A 13,332-nucleotide genomic window follows, 5' to 3' on the forward strand; every position below is an offset into this window, starting at 1 on the left:
AGGACACACAGACACAGGACACACAGACACATCCCTAGAGCACAGAGCCCAGGATCCCGTGAGCGCCCCGCTCCCAGACGCAGCCCGCATCCCTCTCCAGCCCGGTTTCCCGGGAACGCAGCACGTGCCCGCCGCTCCTCTCCCATTCCGGAACTCTTCCATTCCCGAACGAGCTGGAAGCCAAAGGTCCCTTCGAGCTTGGCTGGGAATTCAGCAGCTCTCCATCCCAGGCACCGCCGGTGCCACGGCTCTCCCAGTTATTCCAGCAGTGGGAAAGGGCCGATCCAACGGGAATGAGGCCTGGAGATGGAATAACCCCTGCGCTGCCACTCCCGGAGCGGCTGACTGCGAGCACACCACGTTTCCAGGCTCGGATTATTTTCGGAGCCCACTCTGTGCCGCACACGGCGCGGAGCTTTTTTCCAAGAAAAGCCCTTCCCAAAGCGGCTCCTCTGTCTCAGCGCCATCCTCCTCCTCCTCCTCATTCCCCCTTCCTCCGAGGCAGCTGCCAGCTCGGAAGGGGAAATGTGGCAACTGCAGGAGCCAGTCTGTGGCCGCTGCTCTCAGCTCGAGTGCAGCTGTCCCGTGGCCACGCGACAAAGGCACGGTGCCCGAGATGCCACCTTCGGAGCGTTGCCAGCCGTGCCCACACCATCTTGTTATAAACATATATTGTAATGTTGGCTTCTCGCAAAGTATAAAGGTAGATATTATTATTTAGAAATGCTTTTTGCTGTGTGGATGTAGTTTTCTCTCTTTTTGGCAAGAATGTTAGCAAGTGTGAGCAAGTAAGAGAACCTCCAAGCGAGCAGAGGATGAGGCCCGAGGAGCTGCTGATCAACACTTTGTCCAGGGAACAAAAGGGCCCAAAGGCTGCTCTGCCCGGAGAACGGGCGGCCAGGAGAGCCCAGAGCCGCTATCACCGCTCTGCCCGGGGGGCAAAGAGGCCAAAGCTGCAATCAGCCCTGACTGTCTGGAGAATTAAGAGATCCACCCCACCATCAACTCTTACCTAGCGGGCCCAACCCCAAGAATCAAGAGAAATAAAACCGCAAGGCAGAAGAATACGCATGCTCTAAAAAGGCGGAACCGAGGAGTGCCCATGCAGAACAGCTCCGGGAAAAGTTTGAATATGAATAGAGAACAGACAGTAAAAATGGTATAAAAAGGACTCACCTCGAGCATCAGGTGTGCTCTTGGCAGAGCGCCAAGGCACCCGGCCGTTACCTCTTTGCTTTATTTTATGTGTCTCTTATTGTCTTTCTATTAAACCCTTTAAATTCTCACAGGAGAGCGAACCTCGTTTTTCACGATCTGCCAGAGCTGCCCCTGGGCGGGAGGGTGCCGGGATGCTCCGCAGGGGATTTGCAGCACAGGACGCTCCTGTTTCTGCCGGTTTTCAGGAGATTCCCCACTCACCATCAGCTCTGGGGCAGGGGCGCAGCTGGGGAAGGGCCCCTCAGGAATACGGGGATGTGCAGGACATTTATCCACGGAAACACGGAGCCCTTTTCAACCTGTGCTCCACCAGAGCCCGGAGAAGGGCAGAGGTCAGCAAAGCCTGCAATAACCTGGCACCTCTGTGCCCATCTGCTCTCCCTGAACGCCGCGTGGCCTCAGGGCTTTTCCCGGCGTTCCCAGGATCTCAGGGAGCCCCCAGGATGCGGCAGAGGGTGTGCAGCCGCACAGCCCCAGCCGTGCTCCTGGCAGAGCTGAGCCCTGTGCCCCCGGAGAGGCCCAGCTGCTGGCAGGGACCCTTAGGGAGGACATTCCCAGCCTTCTCCAGCCGTTCCCAGCCCTGCCTCTGGCTCCTGGCGAGCCCAGAGCTGCTTCCCCCGCACACAGCCCCAGGCCCAGCATCTCCCTCCCTTGCAGAGACACATCCTTTGCTCTTCTTTAGGGCTGCCCTGCCCAAGTTATCACTTTTCCCCCCCAAATTTATCATTTTTTTCCCCCAAAAAAACCTAGTTCTGCTTTCTAGAAGCACACGGGAAGGAGGTTTCAGCCTTTCCACTGAGGCTGTTTTTTCCCTGCGCTCGTGCTTCCCTAAAAGTATAATTCAAGCAGCTTTAATTGCACATTATTTTCTCTCCGAGTTGCCCCCACGGATAATTTATCTTCTCTCAGCGTAGCCGGAGGGGGCACAATCTTATCTTCCAGCTCCAGCAAGGCTGACAATTTCCTACCTCCCGATGCTTTCTGCTCTTTACTATGTCGGGCCTTTGTTAGAGAGTTGATTAAAGCCAAATTGCTTTTTGCTGCAGTTTTGCTGCAATCTAACCCCGAAATGCCCAAAGAATCACAGTCATCCTTCACAATACCCGCTAGAAAAGTCTCTCCTGGAATTCAGCGCCAGCTGGAATGTTTGCCATCAATTAGAGCTCCCCTCTTGTCCCTCCTCTGAGCTTCAGGAGGTGAAATACTGGGGATATTCAGCCCAATCTGGTCACTTGTTGTTGTTCATTTTCTCCTGTTGATAAAAAAACCCCTTCTCTTCAGAAATTGCTTTTCTTTTACCGTGTGCGTGAAGCTCTTCCCAATCCTCTCCCCTGCAGTTTCCTCAGCTCTCGTTTTTCAGGAGTCCGAAAGCCAAACATTGTCCCCAACGCACACAGAGCCTAAAGTCCCCAGTTCTCCCAGTTTAGCCTATTTCTAGACCCCAGTGGGGCATGGAACCGTGGAATATCCCGAGCTGGAAGGGACCCACAAGGATCAGCAAAGTCCAGCTGCTGGGCCTGCACAGGCCACCCCAAGCTGTGGCACTGAGCAGCACAGCCCCAGCCCTGGCTCTGCTTTTGGGGGGTTGTAACAATAATTTTGGACTGGCCTAGATGACTCTGGGGTTTTGGTAACCCCCCAGCCACCGGGAGAAGGTTTTGGATCTGAGTTGTGCATCACACCTCGATTTTGGGACGGTTTGCACGCTCCATCCCTGTCCTTCCAGATCCCAACATGAGGAAAGCGGCCCTTTCCCGGTCTGGAAGCCCAAACTAGGCCAGATTCAGCACATTTCAGCTCAAAGCAAGAACAACTCCCTGGTTTGGCCTTACATGGAGCAGGCGCAGAGGGTGGGTGGATGGTGGGGGGTCCCAGGTAAAGCTGCTCCGGGCCATTAAAGTCTCTCCATGCCCCCTGGCTGGGCCCAGCCCTTTCTCACCGTTGGTTTATTTTAGGTGCCGCACTCCCGAGGGGGGAGGGAGCCTCAGGTTTCATTAAATCCCTTTAATGAACGCGTTGCACCGCTGGCTGAACTAAACGTGCCCCGGGGCAGCGGGGAGCGCTGAGCAGAGCGAGCCATCGGGGGCAGAAACACCGCTGGCTAACGCAGGACTGCGACAACTCTATTTATCATTGCCAAGGCCACCTGATAACATCCACCGGGATTTAGCTGCTGCAGGATGAGCCGCAGGGGTGGGCAAGATCAACATCCCCCCCCCCGAGATGGGAGAAGCAGCACAGGGCGTTCCCCCCCGCTGCCCGGGCTGCTGGCGCCAGCTCGGTGCCCAACTCCTGGCTGTCCCCTCGGTCATTGCCACACCGATCGCGGCTCATTGTCTTCATTTCATGTTAATCACTGCTCTTTAGGCAGATGGATTATCGGCCTTTCTGCCTGGCTGCCCGCGCCCCGCGGCGGCCCTGGCCGCGCTTGTGGTGGCCGTGAGAGCGCAGCTCCCATCGATGGCTGGGGCAGGGACGGGGCCTCAACCCCGAACCGGCCCTGGGCACCCCACAGCGACAATGTGGGGACAGGCACGGCGTGGGACAGGAGCCAGGAGGGAATCCTGGTGCTCGGTGATGGCACCCCCACAGTGACAATGTGGGGACAGGCACGGCGTGGGACAGGAGCCAGGAGGGAATCCTGGTGCTCGATGATGGCTGTGAGAGCACAGCTCTGATGGATGGATGGGGCAGGGACCTGTCCCCAACCCCAAACCGGCCCTGGGCACCCCCAGAGTGACCCCACACCGTGTGGGACCAGAGCCACGAGCCAGGAGGGAACCACGGAATCACAGAACAGGCGGATTGGAAGGGACCCACTGGGATCATCAGTCCAGCCCCTGGCACAGATGCCCATCAATCCCACCTTGTCCCTGGCAGCCTTGGGCCGTGCCCATTCCCTGGGACCCTGGGCAGTGCTTCCCTCTGGGGGAAGGACCTTTCCCGAAATCCCACCTGGCCCTCCCTGACTCAGCTCCAGCCGTTCCCTGGGGCCTGCCCCTGCTCAGGAGAGTGAAGAGCTGGGTCCCTGCCCCTCCACTGCCCCTCAGGGAGGTGTTCCCTCAGCCTCCTCTGGGCTGGACAAACCAAGTGCCCACACAGCCAGGGTGGCACAGACAAACACGTCCCTGAGGGAAAAGTGAGGGAAAACAGCTCCCTGAGGTGTCCCTGGCTGTGACTGACGGGGAGGCACCAGCTCTTCTGCCTCTTGAGCAAACCAGAGCTGAGTGGCAAGTGCCAGGGGCACTGCGGGCCCTGGGCAGCCCCAGCTGGGATGGCATTCCCACCCACGGGCTTGGGAACCCTTTTAAGCTCAGCTCAGGGCTGGCCTGGTTTGAGCTGAGCTCCTGGAGTGCTGGTCTCCAGTTTAGCTGCAGCTATCCTTGCACCTCTGGGCCCCAGGGATCTGAATCCTGGCCTGCATTGATTTCCCAGCTTGAGCTCAGGCCTGGTTTGTGCCCTTGGATCTGCCCAGGGATCAGCTGGCTCTGTCCAGCCCTAGGTGCCCTCACTGGGATGGATCCTGAGCTGTGGATTGATATGTCCAGCCTATCCTATTGCTGCTGGTGCGCAGAATGACCAGGACTCCTGGCTGCCGCCCTTACCTCGGGGGCTGCTGCTCCTTCCCTGGTGCTCCCTTTCCTTGCCCACCCCTTTGGGAGAAGAGCCCTCCCTGCACGCCTTGTCCAAAGCCCCACGCCAGGCTGCTGAAACGCCACGGGAACAGTCCGAGTGTCCGTGGGGAACACCCCGGGGCACGGCGCTGTCCCTGCAGCCACCACAAGAGCCCAAATCGCTGCTTTTCCGCTCAGGGAGGAGAGGGAGCCCAGCTGCAGGCGCTGCCCAGCCTGCGCTAATCCAGGGCTGCCACCTGCCGTCTGCTCCTGCCGCACCGGCCACAGCTCCACCTCCTGAAAACTCCTCCAGATGCTCCAAGTTTTCCCCCTGTGCCATCCCGGAGACCCTCAGTGGCACCCAGGAGCAAGCTGGGGTGTAGCACGGCTGTCCCCACGCATCCTGCCCGTGGCTGCATGGAGCTGCTTCCAACATATCCCTTCCCTCAGGGTAATGAGGTCAGGGAATGGCTAAGTTGTTGGACCCCATTCCCTAAAAAACTGGGTGGAGAAAAACATTGCAGTCGTGGCTGAGCTGGATGAAGAATTTGCAAGGGAGACAAATAATTTTGGGTTGGCTCAGGGAGGAGGGAGGAGGGGGGGAACCAGTTTGATTTCTTTGTGTCCCTCTTGCTCCTTCCCTACAGAAAATGAGGTCAGGCAAACTCCAGCTTTGTGCCGTAGCCGAGCTGATCTCAGCCCTGCTCCCCGGGCTCTGTGCTCGCATTCCGAACCGCCCTGCCCCACAGCAGCCTTTCTGTCACGGTTTGCTGCGCACGGAAAGCCGCTTCTGCTCCGAGGAAACCACGGAGCGACACCGGTGTGAGCAGGGCTGGCACGGGGAGGAGCCGGGGCGCTGGCTGGGAATAACCCAGCGGCCATCCCCCACAGCATCGGCAAGTGCCAGCTCAGCTTTCTGCTAAGCAAAAAAAAGCACATCCAGATTGGTTTTTATCACTGCCCTGAGATCTTTTCGCGGTTGTTGTTTTTTTTCCCCTGTGAGTTGAGCAGCTTTGCCTTTGACTCTTTTCCCTCAGAGCACGTCACTGTGCGATTTTTCCAAGCTCTCCCATCTCTCGTTCCTCAGAGCACTGGGGTTTTCGCTCCGTTTAATCTTTCCCTGGCTGTTTAGGATGAAGACGGAAGGGGTGACCTGTGCAGCAGGGTGTGTGCGAGGCACGGAGCCTTTGTGTGACTCACCCCGTTGTTATCTGATGCGGTTAATGTCGTTCTCCAGCTGCCATTGTGCCTCTGGGGAGATGAATACCCATTAATCAGGTCCCAGTCACCTTTTGGGATCGGAGTTTTCCTGGCACGAGGCCCTGGGAGCATTATCTGATGTTATCCAGGGTTTCTCAGCCCCGGGAGCAGCTGAAAAAGAAGAGCTTTTTGCTGGGCTCTGTTTCATGCTCTGCCCTAGCCCAGAACAGATTCAAAAGAAAGTGAGCCCAAGTGAGGCAAAGCAAAGAAATTCTTCCCTTCGAGGGTGGGGATGCGCTGGGATGGAATTCCCAGAGCAGCTGTGGCTGTCCCTGGATCCCTGGAAGTGTCCCAGGCCAGGCTGGATGGGGCTTGGAGCCAGCTGGGACAGTGGGAGGTGTCCCTGCCCGTGGCAGGGGGTGGAATAGGATGATCCTTGAAATGCCTTCCAGCCCAAAGGACTCTGTGAATGCTTTCAAGGATATCACTAAACACATGGAAATAGCAGGGATCTCTCAAACACTCACAGCTGCAAGAAGACAAGCTCAAAATCCCCCACAAAATAAGGATGATGCCTCTTAGCTGCTCTCTGAGAACCGAAACTCTCCTGAATTTCCTGCCGATTACGGGGGTTTTTTTGTGTCCTCTTTGCTCGCCTGGCTCCCAAGATTTTCTGTCCTCCTTTTCCTGAAGGAATAAGCAGAGAATAATCCAAATTGAGACCCACCAGGTGAAAAGATGGGTCTTGATCGAAGGGAAAACGCAGGGATTGTGAAAACTCCGACACGAATTTTCCCTGGCATTCCCAAAGCCAGGAATGACCGTCCCCACACGAGCCGAACACGTCACCCTGCTCAGGCTCACCCTGCTGGGAACACCGGGGTTTTCCTCACCACCAAGCCACCGTGGTGCATCTAGTGCTGGCAAATCCCCTTTTCCTGCATAACTCCAGTTGCAAGAGGATTCCCCTCCAACAAGAGGGGTTTTTTGGCCACAGTTTTTATATGGCTGGATAGCTGAGTACCTTGTCATAAATCACTGGGGATTTGTAGGGACTTTGTGCTCCAAGAGAAGGCAACAGCAAGCCCTGGATGAGATCCGTGACTTTCTGCTCTGGTTTCTTGTGCTGTGCCATCACAAATCCATGGATTGGCTCCGTGCAGAATGACTTGGAATGGAGCCTTTCCAGGGAAGCTCCAGGTGAGAGCGGGGCAGTGTCCCGGGTTTGTCCCTGAGGCAGAACCAGAGGAGCACAAGTGACAGCTGAGTTATGTAATTGTGGAGAGAAACTCCGGCAAAACCGAGCTGGTGACAGAGGGAGGGGGGAAAATTCCTCCTGCTAACTTGGGCGCGGGCCTGTGGCAGCGTGAGTCACCCGGAGCTGCCATGGTTACGGAGCAAGGATTACTGTGCAGATCCAGAGCCCGCTCCCAGCGTTCCCTCCTTCCAAACTTGGAAAGCAGGCACTGGAGGTAAGGCCTAATAGCGAGTGGGTGTCTGCAAGGAGCAGAGTTACAGCGAAATCCTGGGAAAACAGCGTGCAGACAGCAGCACGAGGGGCACCGCCATGGCAAACCGGGATTTCGGGGTCTCTGTTCCTCTTTTTGTCTGGTTCGCAAGGGCTGCTGTCACAATTGTTCCACGCAAGGGTGGGGGAAAAAGAGGCAAGAAAAAGCAGAGCGGTGTCACCCAGATGAATCAGCTGGCACCACCAGTGAGTCATGGAAATGCACCATGGAAGTTCTCCAGCGGGTGGAATCTCTGAGGCACAGCAAACCTGGCATCCCTGGTGTTATAAACATATATTATAATGCTGGCTTCTCGCAAAGTATAAAGGTAGATATTATTATTTAGAAATGCTTTTTGCTGTGTGGATGTAGTTTTCTCTCTTTTTGGCAAGAATGTTAGCAAGTGTGAGCAAGTAAGAGAACCTCCAAGCGAGCAGAGGATGAGGCCCGAGGAGCTGCTGATCAACACTTTGTCCAGGGAACAAAAGGGCCCAAAGGCTGCTCTGCCCGGAGAACGGGCGGCCAGGAGAGCCCAGAGCCGCTATCACCGCTCTGCCCGGGGGGCAAAGAGGCCAAAGCTGCAATCAGCCCTGACTGTCTGGAGAATTAAGAGATCCACCCCACCATCGACTCTTACCTAGCGGGCCCAACCCCAAGAATTAAGAGAAATAAAACCGCAAGGCAGAAGAATACGCATGCTCTAAAAAGGCGGAACCAAGGAGTGGCCATGCAGAACAGCTCCGGGAAAAGTTTGAATATGAATAGAGAACAGACAGTAAAAATGGTATAAAAAGGACTCACCTCGAGCATCAGGTGTGCTCTTGGCAGAGCGCTAAGGCACCCGGCCGTTACCTCTTTGCTTTATTTTATGTGTCTCTTATTGTCTTTCTATTAAACCCTTTAAATTCTCACAGGAGAGCGAACCTCGTTTTTCACAGAGGGGAGCCAGCGGCAGGCAGCGGGACGTGCAGCACCAGCACACGGGCAAACCCCGCCGCCGCTGCTCCTCAGGCGTGACCTCGCCCCTGCCATCCTCATGCAAGGCCTGAAGTGCTCAGGCAGGGATTTCGGCAGGGTTTTCACGGAAAAGGTGTGCCTGAGCCTTGTTTTCAGTGAGTCACAGCGGCAATAAAAGGATGTGGAGTCTGTCTGCAGGGTGAAGGAGGAGGGATACAAAGCCAAGAAATCAGCACAGTTTGGGATGTCACCACCCATTCCCCAGCCCACCCCACTGCTGCGGGCACGCCAGTGAAACAGGGCTCTGCACAAAGCTGAAAATCTGATTTTGAGGGATTTTTTGCTGGGTTTTTTCCCCCCCCCCAGTCTCCTTCTCTGCCTCCTACAAGCCTCGTATCTCCCCGCCATCAGCTGGGGTCACGGGCGCAGAACAAAGCAAAAGCAAGGAGCCAGTCTGACCTGGCATCTGTGATTTGTGACAGGAAAATAGAGAAAAGCCACCCAAATTCGCTGTTTTCCAGCATGACTGGCTTGTCCAGCCACCCTGGAGCGAGTTTTTGTGCTTTTTGCCCACAATTCCACTGCTAAGTGCCTCTGAGGGGAGGATCCCTCAGGCGGGCTCCGCCATGGTGCCCTCCGTGTCCCTGAGGGGATGGATCCCTCAGACGGGCTCTGCCATGGTGCCCTCCGTGTCCCTGAGGGGATGGATCCCTCAGACGGGCTCTGCCATGGTGCTTGCGGGGATTGATGCCTCAGGAAGGCTCTGCCATGGCCCCCTCAGTGCCCCTGAGGGGATGGATCCCTCAGGTGGGCTCCGTCATGGTGTCCCTGAGTAGGGGCTCCACCATGCTGCCCTGAGGGGAAGGTTCCCTCACAAGGGGCTCTGCCACCATGTCCTCAGTGCCCCTATGGGAAGAGATTATTCACAGCTCCACCATGGTGTCCCTGAGAGGACGGCTCCCCGATGAGGGGTTGCACCATCGTCACCCTCAGTGCTCCTGACGGGACAGATTCCTCAGGCAGGCTCTGCCACGCTGCCTCTGAGGGGGCATATCCCCGACAAGGAGCTCCACCATCACACCCTCAACGCCCCTGTTGGGAAGCTGTCTCAGGTGGGCTCCGCCATCGCGCCCTCAGCGCCTCTGAAGGGACGGTTCCTTCAAGAGGGCTCCGCCATGGGGGCCCTGACGGTACCGATGCCTCAGGCAGCCTCCGCCATGGCGCCCCTGAGGGCACGGCAGAAAGGGCAGGGGGGCAGCTCCCCGCCGCCTGGGCGCCCCTGTCCCGCCACCAGCTCGGCAGCTCCGCAAGGAGGGGAAGCCGCGGGCTGGAAGCCGCAGCAGGGCTGAGGAGAACGGCCCGAAGGGAGACAACATGGCGGCGGGGGGCGGGCGAGGCGAGCGCTGACACCGCCCCCCCTCCCTTCCCTTCCCTTCCCGTCCCCTCCCCTCCCCTCCCGGCCCGTCCCCTCCCCGGCGGCGTCGCCCCCCGCCCCCGGCAGCTCTCGCGAGAGCGGGCGCTGCGCTGCGGTAGGAGGTCGGCGGAGAAGGACGGACGGAGCCGCCGCTCCCGCCGCCGCCGCCTCACCCGCCTCACCCTCCTCACCTTCCTCCTCCTCCGCTTCCTCCTCCTCCTGCCCCTGCCTCAGGAGGATGCCGCGCTCCGGGCCGCTCCCCGCCGCCTTCTCGCTGTTTGCTGGCGACGGCCGCGCTGCTGCCGGGACCCGCCGCGGCGCAGAACGGTGGAGGGAGGGCGGCGGCGGGGGGAGCGGGAGGGGGGGCGCGTTGCCTGTGGCGGAGGGTGCGCTGTGGGCAACCCCGCGGGTGGGGGGGCGACCCCGGGTTTGGGGGGAATCCCTCGTGAATTTGGGCCCCACAGGGGAAGGGGGAAGGGGGGGAAGGAGGAGGAGGAAGGGGGGGGACACGACAGGCTCGGCCTCCCCCGGCTCCTCCTGAGGCGCCTCGTGCCGCCGGTAAAATGGAACATCTCCTCATCTCCTCCCGCCTACTGAACCTGCATCTGCCGGGCCGCCTTAAATCATTTATAATGCAATAAACCCCGTAGTTCCTTAGCAACTGGAGAGGTCCTTCTGATAGGAGCGTAAAAGAAGGAATTAAAAAAAAAAAAAAAAAAGGGAAAAAAAAAAAAAAAAGGAAAAAAGAAACAACCAACCCACCACACCCCAAGCCTTCTCCGTTCCTTGTAGGATAGCGTGAGCTAAATCCAGCGCGGCTGCCTCCTCCCCGGCGAGTTCGCAGCCAAGTGCATGACAATTAGTGGCAGAGCGGAGCGGGGCCAAGCGGCTGCTCCAGCCGAGCCTCCTGCTCCAAGGAAATCCTGCAGCAGCGCCGAGCAGAATGCGTGTCTGATCCGCCGGGCCGGGCTGGGCTGTGCGCTCCCGCAGCGCTCCGGACGGGGAGATGCTCCTTGTGCAGCATCACGGGCAGGGCTGCTCGGGCCGGGAGTGCTGGGAAGGGCCGGGAGCTCGGGCTCTCAGGAGGCTCTGCTCTGGATCCGCTGGGAAATCTGCCTAGGAGGAAGGGGTGACTTGCTAGGGCACCAGTTCCGCGCTAGTTCCATCCTTTCGTCCTCCTTTCCCTCGCCTTCCTTTCTGCTCTGCAGATAATATTCAGGCCGAGAGTTTTCCTGCTGTCGAGGTGAATTTTGCCTTGCAGCATGAAGTCCTTGGCTCTTTGCTCCGGGGAAATCCTGAAATCACAGGGTTGTGGAATCCCGGATTGGTTTGGGTTGGAAGGGACCTTACAGCCCATCCCATTTCCCCCTCCCTGCCATGGGCAGGGACTCCTTCCACTAGGCCAGCATTGAGGCTTTTGGCGTGTTTGACAGCGATAGGCAAGATCTAGATGGGAAAAATACTGTCCCAAAGATCCCAGAGGAGAATTATTCCCGGAGCACGTGCAGATTTTGCCCTGTGGAACCGGCGGTAAGCCTTGTGTCTGTCTCTGTTAACCAGAGTTTGCCATCCACACCGTGAATGAAAACTGGAGGCTCTCTGCAGCCTGAGGCGCTTTTCTCTGGAGTCTGGGACAGCCCTGCTGGAGCTGTGTGGGAGTTAGGGGCTCCCGGGAAGGGGCTGGATGGGCCGAGTTGTGGATTAAATGTGGTTCTGTGCTCCCTCCCTGTGGCACTGCTGAGTTCCCAGAGGGGAGCAGCTCCCCGAGAAGGAGTTCAATGGAAATGGGTCGCGTGTGGGTGCGGGAGGAGCAGGGAAGGTGTCAAATGCCAGCAGCTGGGACGACAATCCCGAATGGCTGGGGGGCAGTGCAAACATTTGGCGTTTGTTAAGAGGCTGGAGGGCAGCGATGAAGTGTCGGGGCAGAGCTGGGAAGGGGCTTTATCGTGACTTCCGTGCTGGGCTTGAAGCTGACCGAGCTGGTCTTGGCGTGGGGGGAGATTGCAGCCCCCTGGTGTGTCCTGGAAGCTCATTAATTTCTCTTTTTAATGAAGCGGTGAGGGGGACTCTGAGTGCCTGTAGTGCTGTGGGAGCTCAGGCAGGTGAGTGAAAATCTGCTTGGGAAGGAGTGGAGCACCCCAAGCCGAGTGTGAGGTTGAGATCCTTCTGAGGGTTAAAAATCCTAAGGTTTGTTGGTGCTCTGGAGAGTTTACCCCAATTTTAATGTAAAGGTTATAGGCCCTGCTGCAGAGGAGCCGGGCTTTTTTCAGCAAATAATGGCCCATGGGAAGCTTCCTGAAAGAGAACAATTCCTCTTTGGCACGGGGAGCAGGTCCAGCCATTTCCTGCGTTGTGGGTATTCCTTCAGATCTCCTCTGAAAGCAACCTCTCACCCACGGGTGTGTGCTTTGAAGGGGCAGGGAGGGATCCCAAAGTGCAGAGGCAGGAATTTCTTATCTTTTATTGATATGGAATCATCAGAGTCACGAAAGGTGATAGTCCAAGTGCTGCCGAGGTCAGGGTGACACAGGAATGGCCATGTACCTGTCACCTGGAGCAGAGAATTCCCACTGGAATGCCGGCTGTTTGTGGGAAGCAGCTTTCTCCCCACCTCTGGCAGGAGATCCCTGCTGAATTCCCAGTAATTTTTCCAGACTTGGTGCAGTTCAGAATGCCTGGAGTCAGGCTCACCTATGGATTTAAGCTTGCTAAAACCAGGAGGAGGTGTTTGGCGCTCGGGTGGCTTGTTTTGAAAGCCCTTGCATCAACACTTCTTAAGATCCCAGGGAAATGTGTCAGGAATCGAACTTTTCCTGGATGTTCTGCTGGGAAAATGACACTTTCTGCTCATGGCTCGTATCCAGAGCAGAGTTCAGGTGGAACTGGGGGAGAGATGGGGAAGCTGGAAGAAGCCAGTCTGTCAGCAAAATCTGTGTTTAACCTGCACTTCCTAAGCGTAGCTGTTGGAAAATCGCTTTAATGCTTCAAAGCTCCTCGTGGAGGGGAGGAAAACGTGACTTTTCCACTTGGTGTTTCACCTTTGAAGTATCTTCATTTTGAAACGAGCAGCTGGAAAACCAAAGGCTTCGGCGTGGTGGTAATTCCACCACGGAGTGGTTGGGATTTAGGGATTGTTTTGTTGTGTAAAATGGGTGCTTGGGCTGCCCCCCCACGAAATCTGCAGTGGTTTTTCAGCACACCGACACGGGGGTTGGACTGGGGAGCAAGCTGGCAAGCTCTGCCCCGAAGTGCTGAGAGTTCTTGGCCGTTCTTGAGGACTTGAAATTGCTCAGGTTGTTCTGAGATGGGCACGAGGGAAAATAAAACCAAATTAAGTCAGGTGGCGCTTGTTTAGTTCATCCTCTGCGTGGATGAAGAAGGAACTAGCTGGTTGAAACAAGAATACGGGTTTTCTGTTGGC

The 13,332-nt window shown here is 57.0% G+C and overlaps 1 protein-coding gene across 1 annotated transcript in view; it reads left to right on the plus strand.

Moving 5' to 3' along the window:
• Nucleotides 1-9,123: 9,123 nt before the first annotated feature.
• Nucleotides 9,124-13,332, plus strand: part of NPTN (neuroplastin) — a 44,121-nt gene continuing 39,912 nt past the window's right edge. Inside the window, exons 1-3 of the mRNA XM_039557815.1 lie at nucleotides 9,124-9,304; nucleotides 9,491-9,687; nucleotides 10,031-10,238. Coding sequence (XP_039413749.1) covers nucleotides 9,124-9,304; nucleotides 9,491-9,687; nucleotides 10,031-10,238 — 586 coding nt within the window. The remainder of the gene's footprint in view (nucleotides 9,305-9,490; nucleotides 9,688-10,030; nucleotides 10,239-13,332) is intronic.

Source organism: Corvus cornix, chromosome 10 (genome assembly GCF_000738735.6).
Source record: "Corvus cornix cornix isolate S_Up_H32 chromosome 10, ASM73873v5, whole genome shotgun sequence".
In the NCBI taxonomy this organism is placed as follows: domain Eukaryota; kingdom Metazoa; phylum Chordata; class Aves; order Passeriformes; family Corvidae; genus Corvus; species Corvus cornix.